General features: G+C 37.6%; 1 protein-coding gene across 4 annotated transcripts in view; it reads right to left on the bottom strand.

Moving 5' to 3' along the window:
* The window catches only part of SULF1 (sulfatase 1), a 102,722-nt gene that overhangs the window by 3,925 nt on the left and 74,676 nt on the right, over positions 1-24,121 (bottom strand). For 3 of the 4 annotated variants that reach the window (XM_087706964.1, XM_087706965.1, XM_014062177.2), the window contains 10 exons: positions 23,906-23,962; positions 20,703-20,832; positions 14,775-14,991; positions 13,621-13,912; positions 12,378-12,474; positions 11,512-11,606; positions 11,138-11,206; positions 8,557-8,729; positions 7,688-7,830; positions 6,371-6,494 (listed from right to left, as the gene is read on the bottom strand). In XM_087706964.1, the coding sequence (XP_087563090.1) occupies positions 6,371-6,494; positions 7,688-7,830; positions 8,557-8,729; positions 11,138-11,206; positions 11,512-11,606; positions 12,378-12,474; positions 13,621-13,912; positions 14,775-14,991; positions 20,703-20,832; positions 23,906-23,962 (1,397 nt within the window). Of the gene's footprint in view, positions 1-4,853; positions 4,888-6,370; positions 6,495-7,687; positions 7,831-8,556; positions 8,730-11,137; positions 11,207-11,511; positions 11,607-12,377; positions 12,475-13,620; positions 13,913-14,774; positions 14,992-20,702; positions 20,833-23,905; positions 23,963-24,121 lie in introns of all 4 variants that reach the window. The other variant, XM_087706966.1, reaches the window with a different exon arrangement.

The following is a 24,121-nucleotide window of genomic DNA, read 5'->3' on the forward strand; positions in this document are numbered from 1 at the left end:
AGTGATTGACATTTAGTTGCGAGATAGCCAAAGCATATGTATGAACAGTCTTTCATTATACACTCATTTCTCCCTGGCTTAATTAAATCCCAGGGGATCATAAGGAAACTCCTTTTATTGGAGAGTACTTCTAATTTGATGTCACCAAATCTTTGCAAAACAGGGCTTACAACAATATGCTCAAATATAATATAATAGTCTATATTTAAGTAAAGCACGCTGTAGTTCATAGCAAAAAAAACAATAATTTCTAAGCAGTAACTAAATAAATTGGTGAATGTGTTGAACAATGCTTTTTCCCCACAGCACATCCTGAAATTGGGGCACTACAAGGAGCTTCTGAGATGAGTTTAATCTGGTGGCCCTGCAGAATACCTAGGGACCAAGTCATATAGAACATTTCTCTTTTTCCTGGAGATGTGGATGTATCAAGACAAAGCAAAAATCAGCTTAACTTTTTTTAGCTTAAACAGAAACATTTTTAAAAATTAAATGCTGAAGATAGAAGAATCACTTAAGAGTAAGTTCTGTTGTACGCTTCTATAGCATGTAAATTGTTTTACCTTTACATTGCAGATAATAACATGTTAAGCTAATTCTTGCTTGTCTTCATAATATTTCTCAGCTATATTAACCTACTTTTGTCCAATCTTTTTGCATAAAACTGGAAAAGTTATTGATGCCCAGCTCCAGAAAAAGAAAAATGGCCACATTTGCTAATTTTTTATCTTTCAAATGGTTTGAGCTACAATGTTTGTCAATAATGGGGCCTGTATTAGCATATATGTGGAGGAAAACAGGTGAAGACAGAAACATAACAGGTATTTTTCTACTAAAAGCACACATTTGAACATTTCAGGAAAGTTCTCATGCAAGGAATAATAATTGACACCAAGAGTTCTTTTATCTCTGGCCTATTCGTAATTGTTATAAAAAGAAATACTTTTGTGGGGGCAATAAGACGTGTCAAGATCTTCTATCCATGTTGCCCAGTTGACTTTGTTTTCCATAAGTTTTCATCTCCAGTCAGTAATTAGGAGGGATAAAGAGTATATTTGTTTTGTAGATTTTTTTTAGAATGTAACAACAAATGGAAAAAACAAATGTCATTTAACTGATTAATATCCTTATACAGGCAGTAGCAACATTACCAATACCACTAGATTCATTTGTGTGCTTGTGGAAATAACGCAACTAGAGACTGAGGACTTATTATAGACACTAATTGCAAATATGGATGCACATATGGACTATGCAGGGGGGTCATCCAGAAAAGCTTTCACATGCTTCAATCTCAAAATCTGTGAACATATAGCTTTCCTATCAAAAAGGAAGCAAATCTTATACAGTGAAGACTCGACATGCCCAAATATTTGAGGAATTGGAGAGAAGCAGAAATTATTGGAATTAAAATGTAGGTATCTGACATTGAATAATATGCAACAATTTTATCATAGGACTAATTTGTAGTTCATAATTTTTAGGTCAATCAGTAATTTTAATCTTTGCCATTGTATGCAATGTCTAAGGCAGAGGCATCCAAACTTTTTGCAAAGAGCGCTAGATTTGGTGAGGTGAAAATGCGGGGCTGACCATTCAGCCTGACATTCTTTGAACCATTGACATTAATGTGCAGTGAAGGAAAAAACGCTGAGTGACAGGCTGAGCTGGCGGGGAGAAGAGGCTGCGGGCCATTCAAAATTTGAAAACGGGCTGCAATTGGCCCTCGGGCCGGACTTTGGACATGTCTGGTCTAAGGAGAAGCAACAGAAGAAGCTATTACACTGAAAATCTTTTTTTTTAACTTTCCAAAGATGTCTGACTGACTAGTGATAAAAGTACTCAGCTAGATAATGACCTTAGATTTTATATTCTTAAGAAATATAGAAAAGAAAGTTTTTGGATAGAATGGTAGAGGCAGATGGAGGGACGTTTGTGTGCTAATGATTAAATCAATATGACATAATCACTTTGGTATTAGTGATATCAATTAAACAGCAAATTTTTACAGAAAGAAGGAGGGTGCAATTCAGAAGAGGGACCTTAGAAGTAAATCCAGGAAAGGACTTAGTACTAGAGAAAACATTAGAAATAATTAAAAAAAAATTAAAAATGAAGATTAAAAACAAAATCAACTTCAGCCATATCAAAGCAATGTTTCCAAACTTAGTGTCTTCCAGATGGATCAAGAATTCCATAAATCTAAGCCAGAGGATTCTGTGATTGTAAGACATAGTGGGAGTCCCCGTGCCATTGCCAATCTAGAAAGTGCCAATTTGAAGACTATTACACCCCCCCCCCCCAAATGCTATGTTACTCAGGACAATAATTTGGTGTAGCAACATTGTGGACTTTTTCTGAATACAGGTACTCCTCAGGTTATGACAGCAACTGACAACAAGAACTCCATCACTAAACGACATGGTCATAAAGCATGAAATCATGTGATTGCATCACTTAGCAATGGCAAGGTTGCCATTGTTGAACAAAGATTACATGCTCATGATTTCAGATTCTCTACTGGTTTCCCTGTTGATTTTGCTTGTGGAAAACTGGCAGAGAATGTCAGAAATCCCAATTAGGTCACCAGGGGGGATGTTACAATGGCTGGAACTCCGAGTCTCCATCCTCATTCAGCACCATCATAGATCTGAGTGGTCACTGAACAATGTGCCTATACCAAGAAGAGGAGCACACTTGCGTATATATATTCTTATAGGTGTGCCTGTACATATAGATCCTAGAAGGCATATCCCAAAAAGAAAAGAATGTATATTAATTGAATCACAAATAATTACAGTTAGCAACTTATAAAGGAAGGTAGACCATTTGCAAATTTAAATGAGGCCTATCTGCATATACCAACCATTTCCCCTACAAATACGTCTCTCACACAGATGACCATACATGCTCCTTCCTTTAGAGACAAGGGGAGACAACCCATGTAGAAAAGGAAAGAGGTAGAAGGCAGAAATGCTTTGTTTCTGTGTTGCAAACAGGTTAGATTCACCAGACAAACAGCCTTCTCAAGCCCCAACTAATCTTCAATGCTAATTCTACCTTTAAGTGGCTTAATGCTAATCCCTTTGTTTTCAACAATATTTCCTGCCTTATCAGCGAGGTAGTTTAAACCTTTCTATCATTCACCTCCCAATTCATGACATTCAGTTGATCAAGAAGTTGACTTATTGTTTTTATTTTAAATGATCATAGAAGCTTTGGTGAATAAGTTGCTTATTTTAGTTTCTTACTGAATAAAACTGTGGCTCAGTTTGATCTGGATGCAAGTTGATACTGGCCTCAATCACCTCTGGTTTTGCCTGAGACAAATCTGATCTTCGGTGAAGGTAATCATTGAGCCATCAATTTGAAGTGTGTAAGATAAAGGTAAAGGTTCCCCTAGCACATATGTGTTAGTCATTCCCGACTGTAGGGGATTGTCCTCATCTCCGTTTCAAAGCTGAAAAGCCAGCACTGTCTAAGACTTCTCCATGGTCATGGCCAAAGGCGCACGGAACACTGTTTCCTTCCCACCAAAGGTGCTTCCTATTTTTCTACTTGCATTTTTACATGTTTTCAAACTGCTAGGTTGGCAGAAGCTGGGGCAAGTAATCAGAGCTCACTCCGTTATGCGGTGCTTGGGATTCAAACTGCCGAACTGCCAACCTTTCTGATTGACAAGCTCAGCGTCTCAGCCACTGAGCCACCGCATCCCTTTGAAGTGTATAAAGACTGGTAATTGTTGCCACCAGTGCCACAGTAAGCAGAGACAACTTGAAGCAGTTTGACAGAGTAACAATCTTTGAGAAACTAAGCAGAAGGAAGCTTGTAAATCCCAAAAATGAAACAATGTAAATATTTTCTAAATATGTAACAAAGCCCAACCTCTTACTGAAGTTCTGCAAAACAATCCAATAATCCTAAGAGTCACTCTTCTTTGAAAATTAATTTCTTAATTATTATCTCATAGCATTCTATATCATCTGGGTGCTGATCCAATCCACATTGGCTTAACTTCAACAGCTTTGTAACATCAGTTTTACTGGTGCAGAATTACTTAACCCTTTTTTTGCATTTATTTGGGAAATGTGCATAAGTGTATTATGGACCAGGTCACCATCTTGCAAGCTGACATCAGTTTTATAAAACAACAAGTTCTAAAGGAGAAAAAGTGAACAAGTATCCATTCAAATATATGAACATTTCATACAATGTAAGCTCAATTGATTTTGCTTTGCTGTGCAAAGGTACATGTATTTAAGCACCTTCTTTAGGGCATCATGACCTACAATACATACAACAGTACAAGAATGTATTCTTCATTCCAGGTTGCCAAACACATGGAAATTCCTGATACCCATAGAGAGTGATATGTAGATGTTCTAGATCAGGGCTGTCAAATTCCTGGGCCATGGGCTGGATGCTTCATACGCTGGCCACACTCACGCCCAGTTTAGCAATGGGGGAAAACACTTCCAATACATCATGTGATGCTGCCATGATAATGTGAATTTGACACCCCTGTTCTAGATGGAAAGACAGATGGGGTGGATTGGTGAATAAATGGCTGAGCATTTTTTCTGCACTATACCTTCCCTCCCTTCCTCTGCTTAAATATGAGGATGAGAGTGAATTTCCTAAGGTGGAATAAAATAAAATAAAATCTTGATGTAAATATATTAAATGTCTTGTGAAAATGTAAACACCAGTGGTTTCATGAACAGCATTAGCGCTTGCATGCAGCAAAAGCTATGTGATGTGCAGCAGGCAAAGTAGAGGCATTAGTTGAAATGGACCAGGTCATGCAATTATTTGGAAAGAAGCTGCTGAGGAGAATAATAAAGTGTGGATACCTGTGTGGATCATAGCTTCCTCCATCTTTATTTCCTGATATAGGAAAATACAAGAGTAACTTTTGTTAGTGTTTAGATTTGGTAAAATCATTCACAATGTAGCTTTCCATGCACAGCATCTAATTCCTAATAATAATTTTATGGGGTTAAAATCAAGTAAAGAAGTAGTCCAACAAAGAATACCTGAGTAAGGTATGTACTGAAATAACTAAAATAGGACAAAAAAGTAATTAAGTTAAAGAAAAGGGAAATGTTTATTGGTAAAAGAAATGAAACCATAAAAAATGAGAGATAAATCTCTAAGGAACAAACCCATGATTTCTAATTATATTACAGATGATAAAAGAATGGACATATTTCCCCTTTGGGAGGAAGTGAGAGCTGACTCAGCTATGCACTTCTGTAATAGGAGTTGATGATGATGTGCAAGGCTGATGCCAATTCAAATTCCTTTCTCCTATTGGCAAGCTCAGGTTGCTAAGATCTGTAAAAAGAGGCAAGTTTCAGGCTTCGCCCATCTCAGGTAGATTTCCTAGTCACCAGAAAGTTCTAAATCGGCTAAAGATATAGCAATAGCAATAGCAGTAGACTTATATACCGCTTCATAGGCCTTTCAGGCCTCTCTAAGCGGTTTACAGAGAGTCAGCATATTGCCCCCAACAATCTGGGTCCTCATTTTACCCACCTCGGAAGGATGGAAGGCTGAGTCAACCCTGAGCCGGTGAGATTTGAACCGCTGACCTGCTGATCTAGCAGTAGCCTGCAGTGCTGCTTTTTAACCACTGCGCCACCTTGGCTCTTATAGAGAATATTTTAAATGACAATACAGAGGATATGCAACATTAAACTAACGTTAAGGAACACACATTAAGGTCTCATTATCTAACCATCTTAATGGTTATTTGTATAATAAAAACATGACCACTGTGGGTCATTTATTTTTATCTTATCATACTTTTATCTTATCATACTCTTATCTCAATTTCCCAATAGATTTTGGGAGAAAATAACCTAGCCTAATTTATTGATAATGGGTAATTATTGTATAAGGTAGGGGTGATTTCTTAAATCTATCCTAACTTACATTGACCAAAGAAATGCCTGTCTGTTAGAAATATGTAGAGCAAACATATGGGTAAATAAGGAAATTGCAGCTTTTTCTACTCCTTAGATGATTGAGCCAATCACTGCCTGTCAGTCCAACCCATCTCACAGGGTAATTGTTGTGGGGAAAATAGACGAAAGAAATATTAGATTGGTTTGTCACCTTGGGTTATTCATAAAATCAATAAAGGTGAAATATAAAGAAAAATGAAATATTTTGATATGTATTATTCATATGTTCAGTGAAGTGCATTATTTTCTTGAGCTTTTGTCCTTATCTAAAAGTCATTGTCAGGATCTATATTTGATCCATTATTACACAGCAAGAGGTTTCACAGACAACTTAACTGCTCCTTGGAATAATTAAGGGAAACAAAACACAGTATTCCAGTTTTTAAACCATAGGTTGTTACCTGTGTCAAGTCCCTTAGGTCTTGGATTGCACTGCTTATAACCTTGACAACTTCGTAGCTCCATTAGCTGAAGATGTAGCTGGTTCAAAATGCCTCTTTCTACTGTATGTACCGAATTTGTTAGCTGGGCATGAAAAGAAACAAATGAATGCCTGCATCTGCAAAATGAGTGAACTTTAAATGATTATGCTTATGTATGTGGACTTTCAGCAATTTATAACTGTTTCTCACATTTCTTTTGTAGTTATATAAACCCTTTGGAAAACACATGCAAGTATCTACAAACAATTCTTGATTTACAACTCTAATGCAACCTGCTTCTCATGATAATAAATTGTGATGGTAATAAATCAGGTCATCCACATTACCAATCCAATCTTTTTTGCAGTGATCATTACATGAACCAAGGGGCTACTTTTGCCAAAAACTGGAAGTAAATGCCAATTTTTGGCAAAATCATCAAAAAAGGCAGTTATGTGACCATGGGAGCAAAAAGCTGGAAATGCAGGGAGCCTAATATACAAATATATGGTTCCACCACAAAACCGTGCTCGACTAAAGCACACTCGACGAAACCGCGTAGCTGACGTCATCACAGCGCGACGAAAAAAGCACGCTGTAAACGCTAAAGCTAAAATTAACACCTAAACCTAAACCTAACCCCCCTAAACCTAATCCTAACCCTAAACCTAACCCTTAATCTAACCCTAAACCTAAACCTAACCCTTAATCTAACGCTGAACCTAATCCTAACCCTTAACCTAACCCTAAACCTAACCCTAACCCTTAACCTAACCCTAAACCTAACCCTAACCCTAACCCTAACCCTTAACTTGAATCAGCTTGCTTTCAAAGCGCTATTTAAAGTGCCCTTTTTTCTCCGCGGTCACTGTTGTCGCCCTGCTGATGACATCAGCGACGCGGTTTAATCGGGCGCGCTTTAGTGGAGCGCGGTTTTGTCATGCCACGCAAATATATGACCTGGAGGTGGGTGGACAGCTTTCAAAACTTTGGAACTGGGTTATAAGTACCCCCAGGAAGTCTGTCATAACTTTGAACAGTCATTAAGTGACTGGTTGTAAATCAAGCACTACTTGTAATCTTTTCTCATGCCACATACGCCATGTACTAAGAAAGCTGCAAAGTATTCATGACTGTATGCTTGGATCAAAACTTGGATGTGAAAGTGTTTGGGGAGACAAGTGTACATTATTTTGAGTTTCATCAAGATATAAAATGGGATATAATTGAAATGTATTAATAGTGGCTTAACTAAGTTAGTGTTCCACAACTGTATCATTTTTAACCTACATTTACCTGATAGGGATCAGAATTCATATCAAAATACTCCAAAAATCCTGTAGCAAATTCACAGAAGAGGAAGTTGTGTGTTTCATTTACTGTTCGCAAACACCAGTAAGTATTGTTGTTGGAGCTTGTACAAGCACAAAATGATCCCACTGTTATAGGGGAAAAATAAATTTAAACATGCATGTATTCACTTCACTTGAGTAAGGACAATCCGTTGATAGTTCTATAAGCAGATCACAAGCTTCATGCAATGATATTGCATATTAGTGGACAATGCTTGTACAAAGTGCAGATATAACTATTACAAGTGCACAAAAACATTTCTGCAACCCATCTTATAATATTAGAAAACCAACCTACTGGTGATAAGAACCAATTTGGAATTCGAATTAGCTACCAGGATAACTTTCTCTCCTGGGAGTTCTTCAAAGCAGAGCCTAGACAGCCCACCACTGGATGAGTTCAAGCTCTAGATTTCTTGAACTGAGCAATGGATTGGCCCTGTTTGCCTACAAGACCTCCTCCGGATACATCACTAAATAGATAATGGGTACTGCTAGGTTCCTAGCACTGTCATATATGTTGCTGTCCCTCTATTTAATCAGGCAACTCTTTATACTCCTACTGGGTCACACAAGATCTCTGGTTTCATTTACTTGGAAACAGTTTTCACTCAGAAATCTGTAAATTTAAATCTAGTCAGTTCAGCTGTAATTGTAATTCTAGTTTGAATTAACATACCCATTTTTAATGAGCTCATTGTCTTTTTCTCTCCTCTCCATATGAGATCCAGAACAAATATGCCCTCCAACTCCCTAAGAGCTCACATCAATTCTTATTCCTATGAGCATGCATCTACTGGAAGTGGTTCTCACAGTTCCAGAATGGTGCAGTCTGCCAGTGATTGTTGTCATGAGTAAAGCAAGTGAGTCCAGGAAGGCTGCATTCGTCTCCTTTCTTCTGGCGCTTTTTCCCTTTCCTTTCTTTTTTTCTCCTCCGATTCTCTTTGAAGAGCTGAAGCTTACCATCCACTTCTTGAGCAGCTTCCCTAATCATTGAAGAATATTTAATAGATGTTAAATAATAGCATCTTTTAAACATTGAGGCTACAATAAACTAAGTCTATGTACATGTAGATTTTTCACATATGAACTGACCACTGTAATTTAGCTTATAGTCTAGAAACATTATATATTATTAGTTTCCCTAGTTTCCCTAGTTCTGGAAGAGCATCATCAGTCGCATTGGCTAAGCTCACTACTGCTAATGGGAACTATTATGCAAAATATATGGATTGCACCAGGTTTTGAGAAGTTAATCTGCTTAATCTAACCTCTGTGATTTTAGTTTTGTTCCCCTCCCCCCGAAAAGAACTAGCTTATTTCACAGCGGATCACAGATATTACTTCTCAGCTACTCATCTCTACCATTAAGAATATAAAGACATAAAATCATGTTCAGAAACTTATATGCTTTTAAGTATACATAGAAACCTGTCATAAACAACGCTTCCTGCTGTTATTTATAGTCTTCTTTGTCAGTGGTGGAATACGGTTACTGCTGTTTATTTTCCTATTCTTTACTTATACATCTATCAGATGTATAAGTAAATGTATTAATAATTTAATATGCATTTTAAACAATAGTGTTATGCTTAGAATGGCCCTCTCTAAAATTTAGGCTGATTAACTCTAAAACTTTCTCTTAGAAGCTGTGAACTCTGAGATCTTACACATGATGACTGGGATACTCTGCCATATAATCACCATCAGTCAATTGCAGCTTTACTTGAAACAGCCTGCATCTTGCAATGATACCCTTAATACTATCAAACAACATCTGCCTATCTCAGGTCCTTGGGAAGAACCTGATGGATAAAAATACCAAATTCTGGTCTAAACATCCATCTGATTGCAATCAACCATAATAATAAAATCCATTGAATTTAAATATATAAAAAATACAAACAAAACACATTAAAACCTAAGCAGCTCTAACCCTAAAGGAATACTGGAATACAAGCAAATAACCCCTTTCTTAAAAAAAGAACACATAAAGTAGACCCTGTAAAACCTACTAACAATTTATAATGAATTAAAAGAAAGTGGACAGCTTATTTGAAGTTGTTAAGTAAGGCCATCTGTATCTATCTATCTCTTGGTTGGGCAAGACTTCCTGGGAGATGACTTGTAGTAGTGGTGAATGAACCGTTAGGAGATTAGGTGATTCTGCAGGTTCTGGAGAAGACAGTGGTCCAGGGGTGAAATCCAGCAGGTTCTGATAGGTTTTAGAGAACTGGTAGCAGAAATTTTGAGTAGTTCAGAGAATCAGCAAATGCCACCTGTGGTTGGTCCCAGAGTGGGGTGGGAATGGAGATTTTGCAGCATCCTTCCCCTGTCATGCCCACCAAGCCACGGCCACCAAGCCATACCATGCTCACCAAGCCACGCCCATAGAACTAGTAGTAAAAAAAAATTGAATTTCACCACTGCAGTGGTTTAATCACTCCAGTAAACTATGACTGGATCTTATGAAACAGACAATTTCATCCAGTCTCCAATCTTCCTTTTTTAGAAGGAGGTTGCATTTCAGCAAAGTTGCCCTGGAGAAAATGAATTAAGCAAGAGTTCTTTCATTTGGTTCAACTGGAGATGTAATCCTTTTTGATAAATCTATTCTGTGGGGGGGGGGGATATCGTCCTTCTGACCCTCTTTGGTCTCTCAGTAACCTTTAATACCATCAACTATGTTATTGTTCTGGACTGGTTTAGAGGGTATTAGGAGGCACAACATAATGGTGGTTTTCTGCCTATCTTCAGAACTGGTTCAAGCTGGTTTGCTGAGGAGAGACAGATCTCCATGGTGGGATGGCTTAGGGATCCCTTCCACTTTTCTTTAACTTAAATAAAGTTAAGTTATATAAATAAAACTGCTAGATGTGATCATTCATTGACATAGCTTACGGATCATTTGTATGCTTTGACTGTCAGTTAAATATATCCACCCTGATCAACCAAGACAAGTGATGTTTGGCTATAGTCCTAGGAAGATGGAGTAATTATAGGCTCATTGTATTTTACACAATTATGATATTTAACCTTGTCAGTTTTAATGTGCGTCTAAGTCACCAATAGAAATGGATGGGAATATACTGTACTCAGGTAAAGTGAAAATGTATGTTTAGAAACTGAACAAAATTGAAGTAAAAAGAACTGGATACATCACAATTCCAGTGAAATGAACATAAAGTTAAGCTATCAACATGAGATACAACAAAAAAAATTGAAAGGTACCCAAGAAGTTTGTTAAAGCTATTTACTTATTCCAAATCCCAGATCATTGCGAAACATTTTTTTTTACAAACTTCCCATAGCGTGTGAATGACAAGATGATTGGAAGATAGGTCTCATAAATATACGCTGGAAAGATAATAGGCTGAAAATTAACAAGACTCACTTAAATGGATGTAGATGACTTGTCTTAAGCTTTTCTTGAACTTTTGCCCCCTTTTCTTTGTGGTAATAGCTATAAAGAAATATAAAATATTTTCTGTAAAATGTTCATTTAAAGCAAAACATGTCTGATATTTTAAAATCTGATCATGAGAAACACTGATTCTATACACAGTGGGCATCTTTTAAAGAAGCATGGATCTGGGGTAAAAATTTCTTGAATTTTAGAAGCATTCTAATAATACTACATGACTTCTTTTTTACATGCTTAGTTAATAGTTAGTTAAAAAATCAACTTCAGAACAATGTCATGCTCCCATGTACGTTGGTTTCCAAGTTATATGATAATACGTAAGTTATTGAGAACGTTTTACATACCTTTTTTTGCTACAGTCACATTCATCTGGTTTTCGTCTTTTAAGATGTCCTCTTACTTCTCTTAAATTTTTAATTTTATCCTGGAGCGCTTCAATCTGAAAAAAGGACGACTGGTTTAATAGTAATATATACCCAATTCTTATATTGTTCCTGATAAATTTTCCCATTAAACTATTTCATATCATTGCTAAATGTATATGAAAATTATTATTGCTTTTTAACATTTTAAATTATTCATATGTTACAAGCACATCTTGTAAATTGTTGTATATCTAAAGTCAGACATGTGAACTGCCACTAAACAATTATTTCCAAAGGCCATAGAGTGTTTAGAATGTTCTTTAGTGTGATGTGGATTACAACATTGACTACTTTCAGTCTATTTGTTTAGATTCTGTAGTTGTTCCATGCTCCATTTCTTATATTAGTTTTTTTTGAAGTGAACAGAGTTGCTGCTACACAAACCCAATGTGTTTAAAAGTTTTATGTGGGGGAAGACTGGTTTAGGCAATAAAAACCCAGAAACATGGCACATTGTCAGAAGCTGTCTTGTTTGTATCATTATAAATAGGACTACAGTTTGTCCAAATAATATTTTATAAGAAATCATAGTGAATGACAGTGGGCATCCTCTATACAAGAAAGGATGCTGAAAAAGAGAGAACCACAGATAAGTTTCATTCTCATAATACTAAAACAATAGTTTACTATTACCTCCAAGAACCTATATTGTGCGTATCAATATGCAGAAATTTGCACTCAATTCCAATATCATTCCAAATGTTCATTCAATATATATTTTCTGATAAATTATTCTGTTTCAAAATAAAAGTTCTAATTCTAAATTAAGAAAAGGACCTTCCAACCTCCTTGTCGATGTAGGCTTTGTGATCTTTCCAAGCTCTGGCTGAATGATATAGCTCCCTTTCACAATGAATAGAGTCATTTGAAAGAATAAAACATCTGTAAGGAAAGAATAAAGAGAAAACAATAACAGAGTGTGATATATTTGAGATACCTTGCCCAGCTTAAATTCTAGGACTCTGCACAGTCATAAGAAAAGCAAATAACTCTCACTGCTTTAACAGTTAATAGCAATAGCACTTAGACTTATATACCACTTCATAGTGTTTTTACAGTCCTCTCTAAGCAGTTTACAGAGTCAGCATATTGACCCCAACACTGTGGGTCCTCATTTTACCCACCTTGGAAGGATGAGTCAACCTTGAGCCAGGTGGTATTTGAACTGTCAAATTACAGGCAGTCGGCAGTAAGCAGAAGTAGCCTGCAGTACTGCACTCTAACCACCGCACAACCACAGCTCTCTGTGGTAAGTGCTTGATCTAAAAACTTGCCATAGAGAAAGCAATACCAATGTTTTAGGACAATGTATCTAAACATTAAATCTGAGCTTATGAACGCTTAAATAAGTACACAGACATTCCAAGAAAAGGCATTTGCTTTCAAATATATCTATTGCATTTCCCAGGACTTTAATGATACAAAACTATCCCTAGAATTGTTATTTTTCTCCTTCTACCTCCATCAAATATTTATCCTACCTTTAAAAGCTCTCCATGATATTGTTCTCTTTATTGTACAAACTAGTCCTATCTCAAATGTATTTTTCTTATCCTCTTGGTTCTCAAGTATCCTGCATTATGCATAAAATTCTATCGTCCAAATTAGAATAAAATCCTCTATGCAATCATAAACCTGTTTCATCTTGAATTCTCATTCAGGGTGAGTCTGCTTGTGTTCAGATAAAAATAATTTCCGACCTTCCTGCTCAGTGAGGGAAGTTGAGAAAAGAGTGAATGGTCACATAGGGAAATTGGCAGAAGGGCTCATGTGCTGCTCTAGCTTTGATGTTTCAGATCTTCTGTAGTTCTTCTAGATAAGCCAAAGTTTATTTGGCTTTACTATTTGACATTCTTCCTAAAATGAAAAGCAGACATTCCTTTTGCTCAAAATGTATCCCCTAAGATCTTCTCTTTTCTATCCCGGAAATCTGCCCTGGGGCTATCTTTACTTCTGCTACCTGGGACAACACACATAGTAGATGGTTCTGAATAAATAATGAAAAGTAATTAAGTAAAGCACTCCTACTTATGAGTAACTTTGACAGAATCTGGCTGGCCAACTGTGTTAGTCCCATCAGCAAGCATTGCTTTTATTCCATCACCATCTTCTAGATGACCTTCCTCTGCTTCATCTTCTTCCTCTTCACTGTAACTTCCATGCCGCTTAACAATGCTTTTGGACGGAAGAATGTGCACCACCTCCTCCTCTTCCTCCTCCTTCTCCTCTTCCTCCTCCAGATTTATACTGTATATTTCCCCTTCAAATTCCACAGATAAGGACCGAGTTTGGCGAGTATGGACAAACCGAGGTTTGTATTCTGCATAAGATCACAGACTCATCAATAGGCAACTATAAAATGCACACTCTTCGAAAGAGAATCAAGACATTGGAACTAGGGCTGACATTCCTACAATGCTGATGTATATACAGTGCATATAAACAATATAAATAGTGATAGCTATTTCCAATTCTGCATTTTGGGGTAAAGATTTGCTACTTTTTAAAATTATTATTTATTTAAAAATAATAATAATCCTTTCCAATCTTGACAGACTCTCGGTGGCTAACAGCAAGACAAAAATCATTTAAACGCAACATGAAAATAATGAAAACAACGATATATAAAAATGCCTATAATGGCTGCCATACCAACTTTCATTAGTTTGTAAAATGCAAAAAGGATTGGGTGCCTTAACCATCAGAAAGATATTCCACAAAGTGGGAGCAGCTACCACTGAGGAAAGCTCTTATCTTCTCTATATCAAATGTACATTGAAAAGAGGCAGGCCCTCTCTAGATGGCTGGACTGGATGGGCAATTTCAATTCAGTTATGTCTTTAAAAGATAGCTGGTATTGAAAGAATATACTTGAACTTGCTTTATGCAGACAGAAGAATGTGCTAGTAAAGTGAATTGCACAAATTCTGCAGGTGGGAGATGTAATTTTTGAATGTTCTGCAATGTAAAACTAAGACATTCTTTATAAGATTTTACCTTTGCTCTTCCAGATTACCACCTGAATATTTTTTTTAGGATGATAATTCAAAGATGTGATTCCCATCCTAACAAGTGAGTCTGAATACAGTGGCAGTTTTTTTTTCAACCTATAAGGAACAAATGATTCTTTAGCATCGCTGCCCATCGTGATCTCTGGCTTTTTCAAATCTATCATCACCTACTTTGTACACTGGATGTCCTGATGAAGCCTCTTTGATTTTTCCTTTGGGCCCGACTGGTCTGGTAATCAGCCTCCCCACAATCACAGTCATTTTCTTTGCTGCTATATCCCTGGGAATGTATGCTCCGTGTTCTTTTTCTCACAGCAAGAATGTCACTGGCTCCTTTGCATTTGTGAATACGTAGTTTTCCAGATGTGTCTTCAATACACTGCCATTTCTGTGGGAACAGGGAAAGATAGTCCAGTGAAATACAGATGGCAATAATAGCCTAGAGAACATTTATTTCTTTTTGCACCTTGTTAAACATTAATCTGTGTACTACAGTGACATTCATAATAGCCTCATCTCACCATTACTGCAGAGATATTCAGGATGCACAGGGCAATTCTTCACCTCCCTCCTGTTCTCAAATACCAACACTGCTACAACATACAGGTTAGCAGATTGTGTGCAGCAGTGCTCAAAATTTGTCAGAGGATGACCAGTGCTATAAACTAGATTTAATGAGCACAAGTTAGTTATATCATAATGCTCTGTAACTTGACATAGACTTCCACATACTGTATTAACACTTTAAGATCCCCTAGACCTCATCTAAAGCGTCTTTTATATTTTTGTTTCTATATATACTTTGTTTTTTAATTCATATACTTTTTATATTTTGTAGCTTTTAGAAATATAGAATTTTAGTTTTTAACTCTGATTTATCTTCTGGTTGTTAAATGACTATACTCCATGCTTCCTATGACAATAAATACATAAAAAATTAAGTGTTTTTAGGCAAATTAGTTTTTTAAAAATGAAATGCAAACAAGGTAGAAATCCTTCAGGTGAATTTTGTTGGGAGAGGATGCATTTATAATTTGCCAAATTCAAACAATACTTGCATTATTTTCATGTCCCTTTAAATTTCACTTTAGTGTTAGCTTTATTTTGGGCAGAACTGGATGAAACTTCTCAATAATTAATGAAACCAGGCTTGCTTGGTTTCCAAAAATGAGATACGTACATATCCCTGGGATCTGTAGCCAGTAAAAAAGGCACAGAGCTGAGATATGGTTGCACCATACGAATCTGCACTGTTTCGGAAGAAAAGCAGCAGCGGTATGCAAAGCCTTTGATTTGAAAAAAGTTGAGACTGCACTTCTTGCTGTTACCAAAAGGGGTCGACAGTACTCTGCTCATAATTTAATGTTTTGAGATGCATACAGTTTCTTTATTCTGAGAAAGACATTTACAGGTACTAGTGGAAAAATAATTCTAGTAGAAAAGTAGTAATTTATTTTATAAAGTTACAGCTCTATTCAATGAGAAGTGATTTGTTCATGATAACCAGGAAGCTACATCATAAGCAAAAAGATTGATCCATCAAGTCAGTGTAAATTCCCCTTGACTAAATAGATACATTTTCTCCAGCGGGATTTGTCTCTAACTTGGTATTTCAGATCTTTGAATGGTGCACCTGTCAGTCACCACTGTTAATTAGCCCAACAAAAGGACTAGAATAACTGAAATGTATAGCATCTAATCTGGTGTTTAGCAGTTCTTGAGTTAAATAGATAAAACACTCATCTGTTGACTTCACCCTCGATGAGGAGGCATCCTGAGTATACAGGATACTTCACTGAATATTGAAGCCACTGCTTGAACCGTCAGGATTCTATATATAATTTTTAGAAAATAGACAGGTTATTAATAAGTAATCCCACCTTTATGTTTTTACACTCCGATATAAAAATAATTTACTCATATCAACCATGTGAGGAATACTGGGTAGATTTACATTGTAATAGGAGGCTATAGAAATGAGGAGAGAGAATTCCAGCACCAAAGTGATAAAGTATGTGCTATTTGCTAAAATTTGAATTTATTTATTTATTTATCATTGATGTTTTTACAACTCCTGTTGGAAATAGGCAAATTATATTATAGGGAATCACATTTTGCCCAAGATCATCCATTAGAATAGCAGATTTCTACTGATTTTCTCATAGACACTTAATTTTGACCATGAAACCTGAACAACTTATAGATGTAAGTATATATAGGCATGTTTATCTTGACTGTATGTATAGTAGCTTTCTGATATTGCTGCCTTTTCTCAGTAATACCGGACCTTGTGCTTCCATCATCCTGCTACATTCTTTTCTAAAATTATTTTCACAGACTAAGCTATCTGGAAAAAAAAAACTTTTCCTGTCTGTTGAAGAAATTACAGAGAACCAATGGTGACAAACATAATTCTGGAAAGATTTGCAATAAACCACATGAGGTAGATTATGATGCTCTCCCTTTATTGGTTTTTGTAAGAGTGTTAATGTAGCTTTGTATTCAACATCATTAAAGTGCAATAAATGTCCCTCTGAAGTCTAAAAAGTAAACACCGTTTATTTAATATGCTGTGACAGCTTGAAACAGCCACAAAAGCCTTTCGTGTAATAAGGAAATTAATTACATCGTCTACAAAATATGTCTCAATGATAGGCACGCCTGAAGGTTAGGGAAAGAATCATTGCCAGCTGACAATTCAAGCTTTAAATATGCTGGAAAGTTTGACTGCCAAGACATAAAAAGTGCAACACGGAGTAAAGAACTTGTTCATAGGATTCAGCAAGATTTAAATTTCTTCAACATGGTCTAACCTATAATATATGTGGTAAAAGAGGCTAGTCAAGAATGAATAGATGCTGAGTGAAGGTAGACTGAATACACAGGCAGTCCCTGGTAACAGCTATTCGATTATGACTGTTTAAAGTCACAAAGGCACTGAATGAGAAGTGGCTATGACCAGTTCTCAAAGTTCCAGCACCCGCACAATCACATGATTATGATCTGGGTGCTAGGCAACTGGCTTGCAATTATGACAGTTGCAGCACCCACCTATGTGACTGTAATTTGCAAGCTTCCTTGCTGGCAAAGGAAGCAAGCCATGTCAAGGGACAAGATGGTAGGGAAGACTGCAAGTTGTTGGGGTAAGTCCGCCATGCCTGTACCCCTTTATACTTGTACCATCGAACACCTTTGCCCCATCTGGCAGCAGCCATCCTAAGCCCTGCTATACTCATGCCATGGCTCTCCCGCTATTTGCACACTCCTGTGCATTTTTCCCCCAGCAGCATCCATTTACTTAACTGCTATAAGCTAAGTGGGACTTGCAACTACTTGCCAGCTTCCCCCAGTGCCATCATAACTCAAGGAATACCTTTAACAGTAAGTGGCTTGAGGAAACAAGTATGTTACTGTTGTGGCCCAGGAGTGGCTGGTTGAGCTGTTGGTGGAATCTGAGAGCGATGAATACTATGGTTCTGCCCTGGAGGCTGAAGAAGACTCTGGGGTGTGTGCAGGGACTAGAGAGACCTGTTGGCCACCAGGTGGTGTCTGAGTCAGGCAGCAGTGAGGAGGAACAAGGGAGGTTGTCCCTGACGTGCGGATGCGTAGAGCTGATAGGAGGAGAGAGCAACTTTGGAAACAGGCTCACAGAAGGAAATAGGAAACAGGTGGCTATTGAGTGGCCGCTCCCAGAGAGCTTATAGCTGGGGCGATGGGAGGGGAATTTTGCAGGAAACAACAGTTATTTATCCAGGTTAGCGAATGTTTGAAGAAATCCGTGAGTTCAGGCCTTGTTTTCATAAGAGATAATTTTCTGGGCTCCTAGCCAAGGCCTATCTCCCTCCTTAGTCATGGCAGACAGCCAAGCTGGTGTCAGTATAAGTTAGAGGCTTGGGACAGAACAGTTATAATTGCTACAAGGAGAAGAGTATTGACCTATGAATGAATGAATGAATGAATGAATGAATGAATGAATGAATGTATGTATGTATGTATGTATGTATGTATGTATATGTATACATACATACATACATACATACATACATACGTGTTCTGACCCCCCCCTTGACGGCTCGTTAACAAACTCAGGCAAAACTTAAAAGAAAGGCTTCTGTCTTTATCAGTTTTCAGTTCAAACTGGATTCGAGCCCAGAAAATAACATAAACATAAATCTCTGATAAGAATTCCAAAACAAACGTTTACAAGCAATATGCACTTCTTCTGAAGTCTTCACGGAACAGTTTACATGAAACACCAAAGCACTTGTCCAAGTATAACAGGCATAAATCACGATTAGTAATCAAACAATCTTTTACCAAACACGGAACACACGAAGGAACGAAGGAACGTATGTTGACTCCAGCAACTGGGGCGTGGCAGCATCCGTCCTTTTATCTCCCAACTTGCCTCAAACCCGCCCCCAGCTGCATAATGAATCTTGATCCTGAAAAAGCTCTCAGCAGAACTGCTGAATCACCACACTGAATTTTGTATCCTGAAAAAGCTCTCAGCATAACTAGTGAGTCACAACACATACGTATATGTATGTATGTATATATATATATATATACATGTATAAACAACATGAACAAACATGATAATACCTCCCACCTACCAGACATCTGGAAGCCAGCCCTAATCAACAAACGAGCCCCACCCACCACCCAGGCCGTTCCAACACGAAACAACAATGGACACACAGCCAGCATCAATCAGCATCAATCTACCAATCATGATACAACCACACAACCAATCATTCCACTTACTGAAACAACACCAGCACTCCACACCCACCCACCAGGATTTATAGAAAGACGGTAGCTCCGACCACGCTTTAAGCCCAAAACCCAGCCTGAAGATGGCGAGACCTCGCCAAAACGTTGCCAAGACAATCTCAATCTTACATGGGAAAAGACCTGAATACAACAAGACCAGCATATACATGCATGCATGCATGCATGCATGCATGTACACACACACACACACACACACACACACACCCCTGAGATGAAAGGGAACTCTGAGAAAGTCATAGTAGGATGGAGTTGATGAACTAATAATTGCTAGGTTTGTCAGGAACCTGTTTGATGCAGTATTTCCCAGTTGATGTCAGGGTAGTTAAAGTCCCTCTCTACTACTGTAATGTGCTTCCTACATACCTGCGAGTTAATTGACTGGCGGAAAGTTCCTCTCTCTTGTCTGTTTGGTTGGGTGATCTGTATCATTCTTTTTTCCTTTTATATTGAACCAAATGCATTCAAGACGGTTTTCATCATTGTTCCGCTCTATTTCTGTACATAAATGGTTACCGTGTTTTTTGTTTCATAAGACACACTTTTTTTCCTTCCAAAAGTGGGTGGGCGACAGGCAGCAGCGGCGAACGGTGGCAGTGACCACCACCACCTGTAAGAGCTGATCGGCAGTATTCTGGGAGGCCGATCAAACCGCCGATCAGCTGCTCGGAAGTGAAGGCTCCAGTGTTGTCTGTCGGAGGCAACAGACACGGAAGAAGCAGGCTACTTTCTGCAAGCCAGATGACTACCGGATGGACGCTGGGAGGCATTTTTTTTTCTTGTTTTCCTCCTCTAAACCTAGGTGTGTCTTAAGGTGAGGAGCATCTTATGGAGCGAAAAATAAGGTACTTCTTATATATAATGGAACTCCACCTCCTCTTTTATTAGGTATGTTTCTTTAATCTCTCTAGCTGTATATTCCATTCATGGGTTTCATCCCACCAAGTTTCCGTAATGCAACAATATCATATCTGCCCTCATGTACTTGAATTTCTAGATCACCCTGTTTATTCTTCATTCTTTCTGCATTACTGTATAGACATTTGAGTCCATTTTGAGTGACCCTGTGTTTACTTTCTACATACCCTGCTTTATGTCTGAGTTCTCCTTCTTCCTTACCATGTGTTTGATTAGTGCACATGGTATGGCACACCCTTATCAAAAGCTTGATTTTCCTTCGTATTAAAAAGTCCCTTAAAAAACTGGTTCATATGACATGTGTTATCAAATTAATCACTGTATGATCACACCAGCTCTTAAAGAATTATGAGGTATAATTAAATATGTGTTATATCTACTGCTTACCTGACCAGGTTGCTCACAAGCTGTTTGGTATCGCGTTTGTTGACATAATTCTTTTACTCTCTCATATTTAGGCAAATGATTTGACTGTTGAGTATTTTTGCCCAATTCCTCCTTCTTACGCAAAAATTTGCTTTAAAAAGAAAAGAGGCAGTACTTTTGAGAATTTATGAATAATATACATGAATCAAAACAGAAGCATCTCTATGAATTGGAAGTAAATCAACAAGGACCAATAATTGTTTATCAGAGAATTAAAAGCAATGTATTTGAAATACAGGTCACGGTGAGACATGAGAAGAGTTTCAATCTAAAGCAGTGTTTCTCAACTTTGGCAACTTTAAGATAGGTGGACTTCAACTCCCAGAATTCCCCAACTTGCATGGATGGACTTCAACTCCCAGAATTCCCTAGCCTTCACACTGAAGTCCACATATCTTAAAATTGCCAAAGACTGAGAAACACTGGCATAAAGAGATCTTTGAGAAGTCTTATATGATTTATATGTTCTCCGGGATATCTAAAAAGACTTTCTCCATGCTCAGTTCTTTCCAATGAGCAGATTTCCACATTTTGCAGGAAGATATGTACACTGGAGGGGGAACATATTTTAGTGTAGAACATGTCTATGTATATGATGTAAATGTATATATGTATGCTGTGTGAAAAAGTCCTGCACGGTTTACGGTTTACAGTTAATGACATGTTTTGGATAGGCCATTGATTTTAGATATTTTATGCTAACTGCTATGTAAATATTGTTATATTTAAATAAATACTAGTATTTTTTAAGTGAAAAGCATACTCTTTTTGCAATTTGGTGCTGTTTGGAGGGGATTGTGAATTTTCTTGCATGCTTACAATGTCTATGAAGACAGATTAACTGATGCATACCCAGTGACATACAACACGTTTACTAAGGCCGATGCTAGTATTTTGTTAAAATTTTTATTGTTTGTGGCCCTGAAAAGGATCATTTACGTAACCAAACATAGTTACTAATATGAAATTGGCCAGCCCTTATTGCTTATCGCCAGGCGGCATCGCTTCGGCATAGACTCTATAAGCCTTTGCATGTGATCTTTGGTGACAATGTGGTGCCAGGCTGCAATAATGGATTCAATCAGTTCCTGCTTGGTCTTCGGATGCTTCTTGCTTATTTTGTAACCAATCTTGGCCTACAAGTTCTCAATTGGGTTCAAATCCAGGCTCTGAACTGGCCAATCTAGGAGTCGAACACCATGCTTCTTCATCCACTGCTTAATGGACTTGGCTTGATGACAAAGAGTGTTGTCATCCTGGAAGTAAAAGTCCTTCTCTAAAAGTTGCTGAGCTGAAGGAAGTATGGTCTTTTCCAGGACTTTAACATACTTCTTGGAATTCATGATTCCCTGTACGATTTGAAACTGACCAATACCAGAAGCAGTGATACAGTCCCAGATCATCAAGTGCAATGGATGCTTCACAGATAGATTTAGGCAGTATGGCCTAAATTCTTCAGCTGGAAATCTTCTGACATACTTATTGCACTGATTCCCAGTCAAGTAGAAATTGCTCTCGTCACTGAAGATGACGTTGGCCCACTGTTCGTTGGCCTACTTGGCATACTTCTAGGCCCACACACGTCGACAAGAGCAGTGAGAGTCTGTGAGCAAAGGTTTACTTCAAGCCCTGCAGCCTTTGAGCCCTCTGGCAAGCAGTCTGCAACGTACTGTTCTTGTGCACACTTTTACATCACATGTTTCACCCCAGGTTCTTGTAATCTGAGGTGAGGTTAACTTCCTGTCAGCCATCAAAATGAGTTGCAGAGCCTGATTTTGCGGTTTTGTCGACTTTCTTGGTCTTCCAGAGCGGAGTCTGTCATCAACTGAACCAGTTATTTGGTATTTTTCAACCACTCTTCTCACTGTGGTGTGGTGGCATTTCACTCTCTTGGCTATTTCTATACAGGAGTAACCTTCTTCATGAAGCACAATGATGCTGTGCATTTTGATTGGTCAGCCAAAGCTCACTACTGATTGGCTACTTTCGATCCTAACATTCTCGAAAATTCAAGGTGTGTTTGTTTTAGCACATAAACTCACTCAAAACCTTAAAAAGACTTTGGTTATATTAATAAAAATTATGCATTTCAATCCAACTACAGAAATTTTCATCAAAATATGAATTTTGCGTGGTTTCTTTGAGTAAAAAGTTGATTAAACATGTAAATACAGCTTAAAACTGAAAATGTGCAGGACTTTTTCACACAGCTGTCTACATATAATGTATATATGTACATGCATATGCATATGTATATGAAGGACAAAGATGACTGGCAGAATTCAAGGCTGCATTTCATGCAGTTGTTGCCTCCTAATGAGAGATTGCATGGATAGAAGAAATGTGTATTTTCTACATTAAAACATGCAGGATAAACATTTGCAAAACCCTTCATTTCTATCATTTCTTGGCACAGGCAGAGAAAACATGGCAGAGTAAGAGTTGGCATCTGGCCTCGCCTTTAGTACTGCATTGGATGATCTCTCTAGGCTTGTTCACCACAAGTTTTTAATATGGAAGCTGTAAAGAGTTGGAAGGATTCATTCCTCAGCTCATATACTTCGGCAGGCTTCTCCTTATGTATTTCAGTTGTGATAAGATCTGACTGGGCCAAGGATGAAAAGAGACAAATCAGCAGTTTCTTTTGTCAAATAATTATAGAGAAAGAAAAAGAGAGAGAGAGAAAGAAAGAGAGAGGGGAGAGGGAAAGAGAAAAAGAGAGAGAGAGAGAGAGAACACAGATTCTCTTTTCTAGGCATGCTGGTTTGTGAGGGATAGCGCAGTCCTAGAACAAAATCAATTTCATTCTTATTAAAATGCTAGGTTTTACTGTTTGAATTGTTCCTTTCCTCAGTTCCGTTAGGATGCCATTGGGGAAAGTTTGCATTACTAAAACTGAGGAGATGGAAAGCAGCTCACAGCCAGTGAGGTCTGGGAAGAAAAAGCCCAAATATTGTTCCCGTTTTGCCTTTTTTCCATTCTCTAAAGCATCCAAGATGATTTTCTTTTACAATCCGGGTCAACCTAGTCTGACAAGGAAATCAGCGTCACCACCTGCACTGTTAATAGTAGCAAAAAAGGTTGAATGAAGGATTTTGCATACAAAATTAAGAGAATTTCCCACCAGGCAATTTTCCTAGAACTCACTCAACTTCAATAATTACCCTCTTTCCACAAGAAATGTATCACGCCAAACTTTGGTTTTCTTGTTTGTTCGAAACCTAAAATCAAAATAACAACAATTTACTGTTGGCATTTGTGGCTATGTTTGGCTATGCAATTAAAGATGACTAACTTATTTTTACTCCAAGCAAATTATTTGCTCACAACTTTCACAATTTTATAAATATGATCTTTAAAATTGTTTTGTGTGCTGGGAA

This window comes from Thamnophis sirtalis, unplaced genomic scaffold (assembly GCF_051295495.1).
Source record: "Thamnophis sirtalis isolate CommonGarterSnake01/CBP01778 unplaced genomic scaffold, rThaSir2_p1.2 scaffold_2, whole genome shotgun sequence".
Lineage (NCBI taxonomy): Eukaryota > Metazoa > Chordata > Lepidosauria > Squamata > Natricidae > Thamnophis > Thamnophis sirtalis.